Consider the following 12,170-nt stretch of genomic DNA (forward strand, 5'->3'; position numbering starts at 1 on the left):
GTGTCGGTGGGAAATTATTTTAAAACGCAACGGAGTGCAAATGTTAAATCAAGAACCTCGGCGATTCATCTAAAAAGCAACGTCATATACATGTACCGTATTCACCCTATTATCTGCTCCGGCAAAAAAAAAAAAAGGAACACGCTTTTAGCGCCACTCAGTGGACATTTCGCATCGAAACTGCAGCGATATGTACTTATTGGTACGTATTTCGCGACTCGCGAAAACGTGCCCACGAGTACGTTTTATAGCAATGTTAATGTGTTTGTTCTTGGCAAAATAGATCTGTTACACTGCTGCTGCAGAGCAAGTACAGAACTTGCCACATACACACGACATGCTGCTATGAGCAAGCAAGACACGCTGCTGCTGTACAAGCATACATGGTTCACCCCCGCAGCTGATCTACAGGTGGAGCTTGGGAAGGTGGAGGGTTTCTGAAAGCGATCTGCAAACTGCTACAGTAAACAATAGGCAAGAATTTGAATGTTGAGCACTAAGCTTATTGGCTATCAATACAACAGGAACCATTCAGCTGTGCCCTATAGAGAATGATGTAATTGCAAGCAGATTGGGTTGAGGACATACGAGCCTGCACAATCTAGAGTTTCATGACAGAACTTTTTATTGATATGATTAGCCTTTGGCTTGACTATGTTATTGAAAATCTAATAATGTGTTGTCACACAGCTGCCTTCTAAAAATCAGCATCCCAAGAACCTTAATTTTTCTAATTTAATGTAGAAAAATATGTATTGTATCCATCTATTGTGAGTAGGGGACATAGCACACCTCCATTTAAGGAGAATATTCCTTTGGAAAGTGGAAAGCGACCACTTGAGTAACGGGGGTAGTTACTGGGCTATTGTTGGATACCAAAAAAAAAGGCATTAATGGATTAAGGCTGAGTTCGGCATTTAGCGCTTTTCCCAGTGTGTCAGATACATTGGACAAAAAAAGGTTAACAATCAAGGGCTTGACCTGAACATATGTACACGATCTGCTGGTGCTTGTCTACACCAATTACAAGTATCATTCTTGTCCGGAAGAAAATTAGATAATTGGGCACTTGTCAGGTGAGCTCTATAAAGTACCTTGCATTAGCTGCTTTGTCAGGCCAGTGCGAGCCAGGGCTAATAAAATGCTGATATCGGACTGTATCAGACTGTGCCGGGCGCAAATTGATGAAGAGTGTACCTGATTTAAGATATATGCCCATTGGTCATCCGAAATGAGAGTAAAAAAGGTCGCGTTTTTGAGACTATCTTTAGTACACTTCAGTTTTAAGGAGAAAAAACTCTTATTTAGCATATTTAAGTCACTACATAGACATATAAACAACGTTAAAAACTTTTCACCACAGGGGGTCTTTTAAAAGTATATTTAAAAAAACTATCTAAAATCCAGTGTACTTAAAGAGAGCACACTTTCATGACTATATTTCATAACACACTTGAGTACACTTTTAAGGTGCACTTTGTAATAATGTCAAATTAAGCTTTACCTTATGTTTTAATAATCTTTTTCATGCTTTAAAGAAGTACACTTATTTTGATGTGTTGACTAACATACTAAAGCACATCTAAAGTACTTGATTATAAATGTAACTCAATATTATATTAAAAGTTAATATATTTAAAATGTACTAAATTGCATCTTGATCATTATAAATGTGTAATTATAAATATATTTAAATACATGACATGACAAATTTCAATAGAAATTTCATTAAAGTATATACTTACCATAATTGCTTATTTAGTTACACTTTAACTATATTTCAAAAACAACAGAATTATGAAATTAGATAAACTTAAGTAAATCAAAAAAATCACTATACATTCACCTAATTGCATTAGATTCAGTGTGCACTTAAGTATATATTTTTTAAATATCTTATTCCCATAATAAGCATAAAAGTCAGATTGGTATAGGTGCAATATTAAAATTGTAAATGGAAGCTAACTATGATATATAGTTGGTATACACATTAATTGTTAAACTATGACTTTGCTTGTACCACATCTGAGTTACAGACCAGAATTTCTTGCAATGAATGAAGCTATTGTTTCTATTCACTGAAAGTTCTGAACAGTAAATGGCAAGTTCATGCATTAACAAATCCATTTTGCGAAACTGCAAAAAATCCAAAAGAAGCTGTACGCATAATACTATAATAGGTTATAGTAATAATCAGCAGTTTTAAATGAAGAATAGATGTCATATCTCAGGACATGTCATTATTCACCCAATATATCAGATAATATTTGTCCATTTTGAGATTACTGGCACTGGTCGATAACTCTGCACAATTTACAATTTGAAGTTTTCATTGTATCTCCAAAAACCACCAACTTTGTTCATGCAAATTTCACATTTTAAGTTTTTCACATGTTTGATTTTTTGATTTTGAGTATTTGCCTTTAAATTGGCATTTTGCCACCCTGCTCTTTAAATATCTGTATCGCATCAGCCATTAATAACCTGTATCAGTTGACCACTACTTCAAACATGTCTTCAGTGTCATATCGGCTCAAGACATGAGTATTATCACCTGCAATTGTTTGAGACCATAGTTCCCTAGCAGTTTATACAGTGCATTACTGTGCGGTCAGAATAGGTTTCCTTTTCTGGAAATTAATAAACAGAAGCCACTGACAGAACGTTACCTCAGCACTTTGTAGTACTAATGTTGACTGACACATACACTCACATGACTGTACTGATAAGAACACCCCCCACACATCGGTTGTCTGTCATAATGCATAGACATTCATTATTGATAGCTAGCATTATGCTAATGGATCTCAGAGGGCAGGGATCAGGAGAAGAGTAGACTCAGAAGGAGAAAGGCTGAGTGGACGGGATTTCATCTGCAGGAAATGCACAGATTACCCATCATGTTCTCCTAAATAAAGCCCCAATAACTGGCCCCCAGAAGCCAGCAAATTACCCCCTTATCATTAGAGCCATTAGCAGTTCAAACACACAGGGGACTCCATAATGTGCAACTCTATTTGTCCAGCACAACGACACAATAACATTTCATCCACTTTGATGGATAGATCTAAGGATAACTATGGCATTAGTGTGTTATCTTCTTTGCCACTGTCTGGCCACTGCTTCTATGGATATCCTTCCAGTGGCATATACTGAAACACTTGGTTTGGTATGGGATCATACAATGTGCCTTAAAGAGGGGGTTGCACACACACACACACACACACACACACACACACACACACACACACACACACATGGACAAAATAGCTTCCTGAATAATTTAGTGATAGCTAGACCTCTATCCTCTAATATATCTGAATAGGATGGATGATAGGAATACAACACCATAAGCATGCTGTCAGGGTTCTGTCACTTCGGTCTAGTTTATTTCTTGGTTTTGTGACAGAGCTCTGACACTCCCGTTCTTGTCGTGTTTTTGTGTGAGCGTACGGTCTCGAGTGTTCTCGGGGCCTGTGCGCTCTCTTGTCTGCGTGCCTTGTTTCATGTTGGGAGCGTGGCGTTCGGATCCCGGCACTCGTGTCTAGTTTGGTTTCGGTTTCGTGTCGGGATTCGGACACTCGCGCTCCCAGTCCTGTCTTTAATTGTGAGCGCACGGTTTGTGTGTACTTTCACTTGCCGTGCGCTCTTGTCTCATGTTTTGTGTAGCACGCGGTTTTCCACCTGCCGCGTGCTTTCATGTTGTGTTTTTGTCTTGTGTTGTGTTAGCACGCAGTCCGTGTTTCACGGGCTGCGTGCTCTCATGTTGTCTTGTTTTGTGTGAACACGTGGCTTATGAGTTTTCATAGTCACGTGTTCATGTCTCGTCTTGTGTAAGCACATGGCTTGTGATTTGTCTTCATTGGCCATGTGCTTGTGTCTTTGTTTTGTTTGGTGTGAGCACATGGCTTGTCATGTGTTTCTTTGTGCCATGTGCTCTCATGTCTATTGTCTTGACCCCGCCCATCTTGTTACCTGATTATTGGTTGATTTGCCCCACCTGTCCTCCCTCGTTACCTGCCTTGTTTGCTCTCCTATTTATTCTCCTTGTGTTTGCAGTCCTGGGCTGGTTCGTTGTCGTATTTTCCCTTGTGTGTCAAGTCAAGTCAAGTCAAGTCAAGTCAAGTCAAGTCAAGTCAAGTCAAGTCAAGTCAAGTCAAGTCAAGTCAAGTCAAGTCAAGTCAAGTCAAGTCAAGTCAAGTCAAGTTTTAGTCTTGTCTGTTTTCCCCCACGGGGTTGTTTTTGTTGTGTTTTTGTTTTTATTTTTATTATTAATAAAAAGCCCTTCCTTCCCTGCACTTGAGTCCTCGCTCCCACCTTTCAAAAACCTGACAGAACGAACCAGCCAACGATGAGGACTCAGCGGAAGAAAAGCTTGCGCCATCCACCAAGCCTCCACTCTCTCCAGCCCCCTCTATGATCCAGCGCATTCTCCAAGTTTAAGATACTTGAGCTCCCTCCATCAACAGGGGACTGACCTTAAGGGAGTTTGCCATGTGGAGTTCAGCGGTGCAGCAGAGGGACTGGGGTTCAACGATCACAGCTCTCAAGGACCTTTTTAACTCTGCCCTTGATGTAGCCCCAGAACTGGTGGCGAATGAGAGGGCTGGATCACCTGACTTTTGGGGAATTTGTAGATTTCCTTGATTGGAATGGGAATCCGCCTGATGCAGCTTCCTCTAAGGTGTTCATAGAAGCTGCAGCGCTCCCGTTGGCGGTGGAAGAAGCTGCAGCTCCCGCAGAGGTGGTTGAGGATGCTGCAGTGTCCTCGGAGGCAGCTATTTCCAAGCCATCACCTCGTTGTCGTAAGCGGAGGAAGAGAAGGAAGGCTTCCTCTGACTTAGAGCCCGCTGTAGGCCCGGAGGCCTTCCCAGAGCCCGCTGTAGGCCCGGAGGCCTTCCCAGAGCCCGCTGTAGGCCCGGAGGCCTTCCCAGAGCCCGCTGTAGGCCCGGAGGCCTTCCCAGAGCCCGCTGTAGGCCCGGAGGCCTTCCCAGAGCCCGCTGTAGGCCCGGAGGCCTTCCCAGAGCCCGCTGTAGGCCCGGAGGCCTTCCCAGAGCCCGCTTCAGGCCCGGAGGCCTTCCCAGAGGCCGCTGTTGGCCCAGAGACCTTCCCAGAATTCCCTAGTCCAGTGGTCCCAGAGGAAATAGAGCCGCAGGCTCTCCCAGTCAGTCCTGTCATGGCCAAGAGGGCTGTCTTCGCCTTTTATGTTTTGGCTGTTCTGCGTGCCTGGAGAACGCACTCAATTTCTTTTGACCACGGACCAGTCTGCCAGCCCGAGCCCACTACCATCCCTGATACGGCCACGGAGGCCGCCACCGAGCAGCCCGCTGCCATCCCTGATACGGCCACGGAGGCCGCCACCGAGCAGCCCGCTGCCATCCCTGAGACGGCCACGGAGGCCGTCACCGAGCTGCCCGCTCTCCCTGATACGGCCACGGAGGCCGTCACCGAGCTGCCCGCTCTCCCTGATACGGCCACGGAGGCCGTCACCGAGCTGCCCGCTCTCCCTGATACGGCCACGGAGGCCGTCACCGAGCTGCCCGCTCTCCCTGATACGGCCACGGAGGCCGTCACCGAGCTGTCCGCTCTTCCTGATACGGCCACAGAGGCCGTCACCAAGCTGTCTGCCCTGCCGGCGCCAGTCAAGCCGTCTGCCCTGCCGGCGCCACCCGAGCGCCTTGCCCTGCCGGCGCCAGTCAAGCTGTCTGCCCTGCCGGCGCCACCCGAGCGCCTTGCCCTGCTGCCGCCTGCCAAGCTGTCTGCCCTGCCGGTGCGTCCCCAGCGCCTTGCCCTGCCGGCGCCACCCGAGCGCCTTGCCCTGCCGGCGCCACCCGAGCGCCTTGCCCTGTCGGCGCCTGCCAAGCGGTCTGCCCTGCCGGCGCCACCCGAGCGCCTTGCCCTGCCGCCGCCTGCCAAGCTGTCTGCCCTGCTGGAGCCTGCCTGGATGGTCCCTCCAGTACCGCCCTGGTCCTCAGCCAGGACCCCAGACCAGCTGAAGCCCCCCTGGTCTGTCCCGCCGGTCCCGCCCTGGTCTGTCCCGCCGGTCCCGCCCTGGTCTGTCCCTCCGGCTCCTCCTTGGCCCTCAGCTGGGACCCCAGACCTGCCTGAGCCTCCCTGGCTCAACCCTCCCGTCCCTCCCTTGTTTCTTTTAAAGACATTTTGATCCGGTTGTTTTGTTTTGCTGGCTGACTTGGCTCCCCTCCCTCCCTCCCCTCTTTGTCTTTGAGTATTGATGTTCTGTTGTGTTGTCTTGTTGGTGTGTTTTTGTCTTGTGTTGTCATGTTTGTCTTGTGTCCCTCGTAGGGACGCCAGGTGGCGTCCCTTTAGAGGGGGGGTAGGGTTCTGGGAGGGAGGGTTCTGTCACTTCGGTCTAGTTTATTTCTTGGTTTTGTGACAGAGCTCTGACACTCCCGTTCTTGTCGTGTTTTTGTGTGAGCGTACAGTCTCGAGTGTTCTCGGGGCTGTGCGCTCTTGTCTGCGTGCCTTGTTTCATGTTGGGAGCGTGGCGTTCGGATCCCGGCACTCGTGTCTAGTTTGGTTTCGGTTTCGTGTCGGGATTCGGACACTCGCGCTCCCAGTCCTGTCTTAATTGTGAGCGCACGGTTTGTGTGTACTTTCACTTGCCGTGCGCTCTTGTCTCATGTTTTGTGTAGCACGCGGTTTTCCACCTGCCGCGTGCTTTCATGTTGTGTTTTTGTCTTGTGTTGTGTTAGCACGCAGTCCGTGTTTCACGGGCTGCGTGCTCTCATGTTGTCTTGTTTTGTGTGAACACGTGGCTTATGAGTTTTCATAGTCACGTGTTCATGTCTCGTCTTGTGTAAGCACATGGCTTGTGATTTGTCTTCATTGGCCATGTGCTTGTGTCTTTGTTTTGTTTGGTGTGAGCACATGGCTTGTCATGTGTTTCTTTGTGCCATGTGCTCTCATGTCTATTGTCTTGACCCCGCCCATCTTGTTACCTGATTATTGGTTGATTTGCCCCACCTGTCCTCCCTCGTTACCTGCCTTGTTTGCTCTCCTATTTATTCTCCTTGTGTTTGCAGTCCTGGGCTGGTTCGTTGTCGTATTTTCCCTTGTGTGTCAAGTCAAGTCAAGTCAAGTCAAGTCAAGTCTAGTCAAGTTTTAGTCTTGTCTGTTTTCCCCCACGGGGTTGTTTTTGTTGTGTTTTTGTTTTTATTTTTATTATTAATAAAAAGCCCTTCCTTCCCTGCACTTGAGTCCTCGCTCCTTCCCTAAACCTGACACATGCAGCATTTCTCTCATAATATTGACATCATAATTTTTTCTCTTAGCCAATTGATTTTAGATATCTATGAGAATACATGTATATGTCTTCATGCGTCCAAGGTCAAAAAACACTTTAATTTTCTCATTATATAAACTGCAGCATTAACTCTTTTCTCATAGTGTCTAAAACAGTTCGATAAAGGACCCATTCTCTAAACCCCTCCTTTCAGGGAGTCTACTTTGCTCTGATTGGTCAGATGCCCCAGTCTGTTGTGATTGGTCTAACGCTTGCAAAGTGTGCAATTTCATCTCCGGAGCACTGATACACAGTATTATGAACAGTAACGATGGCGTCGGTTTTACCATATAAATTCGAGTCCACATCCTAAGCCTTTGGAAGTGCAAGCAAAGTGTAGCCTACACATCTTCCTGACATGTTGACAACACAAACCAAACTCCTACAAGCCACAACTACAACTACAGTTATTTGATCTTTACATTCACGAACAGCTACATAAGTTAATATATGAAAGTTAATATTCTATAGAATGGTGCCATATGGTATTTTAGAAATCATATTCAGAAATCATATTTTTCTTCCACAGATCCAAACTGGTAGACCCATAACTGCCATAGACATTGGAGGTCCACCATTATTCAGAATACTGGTCAACAAAGTCGGTCCTAAAGAGCCTATACTGCAGAGTTTAGCTCCAACCCTGAAAAAAAAACTCACTTGCCTGTAGCCTTAGTTATCCTGAAGACATTGATTAGTTTGTTCAGGTGTGTTTGATTAGAGTTGGAGCTAAACTCTGCAGGACAGCGGCTCTCCAGGACTGACATTGCCTACCATAAGCCAAACCTTAAAGCAAAACATTATTTTAACCCAGCAGTTTTTTCAAAAAATTATTTGAATAGATTACTGTGTAAATTCTGGAGTAAGTCCACTTTAGACATTCCACTAAGTAACTTTGCAGCTACATGTCAACTAGCTGTCATTAGAGTATTAGTAGACTGTCTGCTTAATATCTGCTAATGCTTTATTTTGATGGACCCCCAACAGACAATCTACTGACTATAAGTAACTTTGCAATTACATGTATACTTACTCTACTAACCCTAACCATAACTCTAACCTAACAGTCTAATAATACTCTAATCGAGTTAGTTAACATGCAGTTTTGGGGGTAACACATTACAAGTAACGTGAGTTACGTAATTAGATTACTTTTTTCAAGTAGTAAAGTAACGCATTACATTTAAATTTACAACAAATTATCTGAGTTACTTTTTCAAATATGTAATGCAAGTTACTTTGTTTTCCCATGTATTGACTGACAGCTCTCCTGTGCCCAGGTTGAGAGAAATCGAGAGTAAGTCCAGAGTATTTTGTGTGAATATGATGGTTATTGTAGATCTAGACTAAATGTGAGCATTTACTAATCTCACTTGCACAAAAACAGAGTTTTTCTTAACAGAATTCCTCAAAATGAATAAAAACAGTGAAATGCAATCTCAGACTATTAACCTGCTATAATTAAATATATTGAATTAAAATAAATATACTTTATGTATTTTTCTCACTTTATTAACCAATGTATTTGCTGCTAACCTTCGATGATCCAATTCAACCATACTAATAAGGGCTTTTACATTTGCCAAAAATAGAACTTTTTTGTTGTTATTAAAAAACAAACAAGCAAGCCCAGCCCAGGTGAGAATAAGTAATGCAAAAGTAATGTAACACATTACTTTCCATAAAAAGTAACTAAGTAACCCAATTAGTAACTTTTTTTTAGCAATATTGCGCAACATTGTAATGCATTACTTTTAAAAGTTACTTTCCCCAACACTGTTGACATGTAGTTGCAAAGTTCCTTATAGTTAGTAGAATATCTTAAGTAGACTATCGAAATAAAGTGTAACTAATTCTGGTGGTGTAGTATGTATATTAATCACACATTATATTTGGGGGGGGGAGTATCGTTTTCAACCATGTTACATTCGATACATTTTGCAGTTGAAGGTCAGAGCATAAATAATAATGGGTTAAGCGAGCAAACTGCTCATTGAACTAAATAATGTGATTGTTATCCCATTAAATAAGTTGAAATATTGACCTTTGCAAAGGTAATATAAGTGTAAACAAAAAATTGAGAAACATTTTGAACCATGAGGTCAAGAAAAAAATTTGATGTCAGAAAGATCGAACTATTATCTATGGTTTTACTTTTAGTTAAAGATAAAACCCCTCAAATGCATAACTGCAAACTTTGTATGAGTGAGATTGCCTCTTTTCTTCTTTTGTCTTCAGGTGAGACGTTCTCTGAGAACTTCAGCCACACAGAGAAGTGCCAGCCGTGCACACCATGTTCCAAACTCATGCGCATGCTGACGCCCTGCACTGATGCCAACGATGCAGTGTGTGTCTGCGACTACGGGTATTTCTTCAGCACAGTGGCAGGGCGCTGCGAGGCCTGCACGGTGTGTCCTCTGGGCCAGGGTGTGCTGATGCGCTGTAATTATGACCGTGACACAGTGTGTGAGGAGTGCCTGGATGAAACGTTTTCAGATCAGGAGACCTCTTTCGACCCCTGCCTGCCCTGCACACAGTGTGAACAGCCCGAGATGGAGTTGAAAAGCTGCACTTCTGTCAGTGATGCTATCTGCCAAGGTAAGAGAATGGAGAATCAAAATCAAATAAAAACTGTAAATAGATGGGTTACCATGAGACAATGTGACAAATAGTTTTCTGTTACTCACCCTCTTGCTTGTTTTTATAATCACTGGCCAAAAAATTACCCCATACGTGTGTTGGCCCGCGACGGCTCTGTTCTCTGGAGATGACAGTTAAAGACAAGTTGATTATGATGACTAGATTTTTAGATTTGCCCATGCAAAAGCGACCACTTGTTTCTAGGGTATTGGCATTTTTTGTGTTGCTGTGGGTTTGCTAAGGCATTGTTAGATGGTCAATAATTTGATAGATGAATGGATGAGATTTTCTCATGATCATAGCATCTTTCACAGTTCTCTGTTTGTGATTGCGTGTAGATGGGGTATGTCTACAAATAGATACAGTGGTGTGAAAAAGTACTTGCCCCCTTCCTGATTTTTTATTTCTTTGCATGTTTGTCACACTTTAATATGTCAGATCATCAAACAAATTTAAATATGAATCAAAGATAACACAAGTAAACACAACATGCAGTTTTTAAATGAAGGAAAACAAAATCCAAACCCACATGGCCCTGTGTGAAAAAGTGCTTGCCCCCCGCTGTTAACATAACTTAACTGTGGTTTATCACACCTGAATTCAGTTTCTCTAGCCACACCCAGGCCTGATTACTGCCACACCTGTTCGCAATCAAGAAATCACTTAAATAGGACCTGCCTGACAAAGTGAAGTCGACCAAAAGATCCTCAAAAGCTACACATCATGTTGAGATCCAAAGAAATTCAGGAACAAATGAGAAAGAAAGTAATTGAGATCTGTCAGTCTGGAAAAGGTTATAAAGCCATTTCTAAAGCTTTGGGACTCAAGCGAAAAACAGTGAGAGCCATTATACACAAATAGCGAAAACATGGAACAGTGGTGAACCTTCCCAAGAGTGGCCGGCCAACCAAAATTACCCCAAGAGCGCGGTGAAGACTCATCCAAGAGGTCACGAAAGACCCCACAACAACATCCAAAGAACTGCAGGCCTCACTTGGCTCAGTTAAGGTCAGTGTTCATGACTCCACCATAAGAAAGGGAATGGGCTGAGCAAAAAGAACAAAGGCTCGTCTCAGTTTTGCCAGAAAACATCTTGATGATCCCCAAGACTTTTGGGAAAATACTCTGTGGACTGACAAGACAAAAGTTGAACTTTTTGGAAGAACATCATACCAACAGTAAAATATGGTGGTGGTAGTGTGATGGTCTGGGGCTGTTTTGCTGATTCACATCCTGGAAGACTTGCTGTGATAAATGGAACCATGAATTCCGCTGTCTACCAAAAAATCCTGAAGGACAATGTCCGGCCATCTGTTTGTGACCTCAAGCGGAAGTGAACTTGGGTTCTGCAGCAGGACAATGATACAAAACACACCAGCAGGTCCACCTCTGAATGGCTGAAGAAAAACAAAATGAAGACTTTGGAGTGGCCTAGTCAACGTCCTGACCTCAATCATGTTGAGATGCTGTGGCATGACCTTAAAAAGGCGGTTCATGCTCGAAAACCCTCTAATGTGGCTTAATTACAACAATTCTGCAAAGACGAGTGGGACAAAATTCCTCCACAGCGCTGTAACAGACTCATTGCAAGTTATCACAAACGCTTGATTGCAGTTGTTGCTGCTAAGGGTGGCCCAACCAGTTATTAGGTTTAGGGGGCAAGCACTTTTTCACACAGGGCCATGTGGGTTTGGATTTTGTTTTCCCTTCATAATAAAAACCTTAATTTAAAAACTGCATGTTGTGTTTACTTATGTTATCTTCAATTCATATTTAAATTTGTTTGATGATCTGAAACATTAAAGTGTGACAAATATGCAAAAAAATAAAAAAAATCAGGAAGGGGGCAAGCACTTTTTCACACCACTGTAAGTAATATGATTGAAACCAAGAAAGCCAAAAACACTTCAACCTTTGTGATTGCCCAGCTCACTGAACTTTATAACGTCAGATGTTCTTGCTGTAGCCAGAAGCCTAATATTTGTCATCTTATTGCTGAGCTGAACTTAGCTGTGAATAAAATTAAAACAGTATCTTGAACTAAGGATCACATTCAAAGATCTGCAGTCAACATTACAGGCTTTGTTTTTGGTCTGGCCACTAACACGGTTTCAGAAGTGGATCAGAGAAAGAGGCTTTACATGGCCCAAGTTCTGCCATTACCAGAAACCATACTAAGTGCAGTAGGGTACATAAATGGATTTTCAGTGTACTTTCTTAATGTATT

General features: G+C 43.4%; 1 protein-coding gene across 2 annotated transcripts in view; it reads left to right on the top strand.

Annotated features, from left to right (window-relative positions):
- ngfrb (nerve growth factor receptor b) overlaps positions 1-12,170 on the top strand; it is a 56,307-nt gene that overhangs the window by 15,263 nt on the left and 28,874 nt on the right. For both annotated transcript variants that reach the window (XM_048170383.1, XM_048170382.1), the window contains exon 3: positions 9,542-9,901. In XM_048170383.1, the coding sequence (XP_048026340.1) occupies positions 9,542-9,901 (360 nt within the window). The remainder of the gene's footprint in view (positions 1-9,541; positions 9,902-12,170) is intronic.

The sequence above is a fragment of the Megalobrama amblycephala genome, linkage group LG20, assembly GCF_018812025.1.
Source record: "Megalobrama amblycephala isolate DHTTF-2021 linkage group LG20, ASM1881202v1, whole genome shotgun sequence".
NCBI classification, from domain to species: domain Eukaryota; kingdom Metazoa; phylum Chordata; class Actinopteri; order Cypriniformes; family Xenocyprididae; genus Megalobrama; species Megalobrama amblycephala.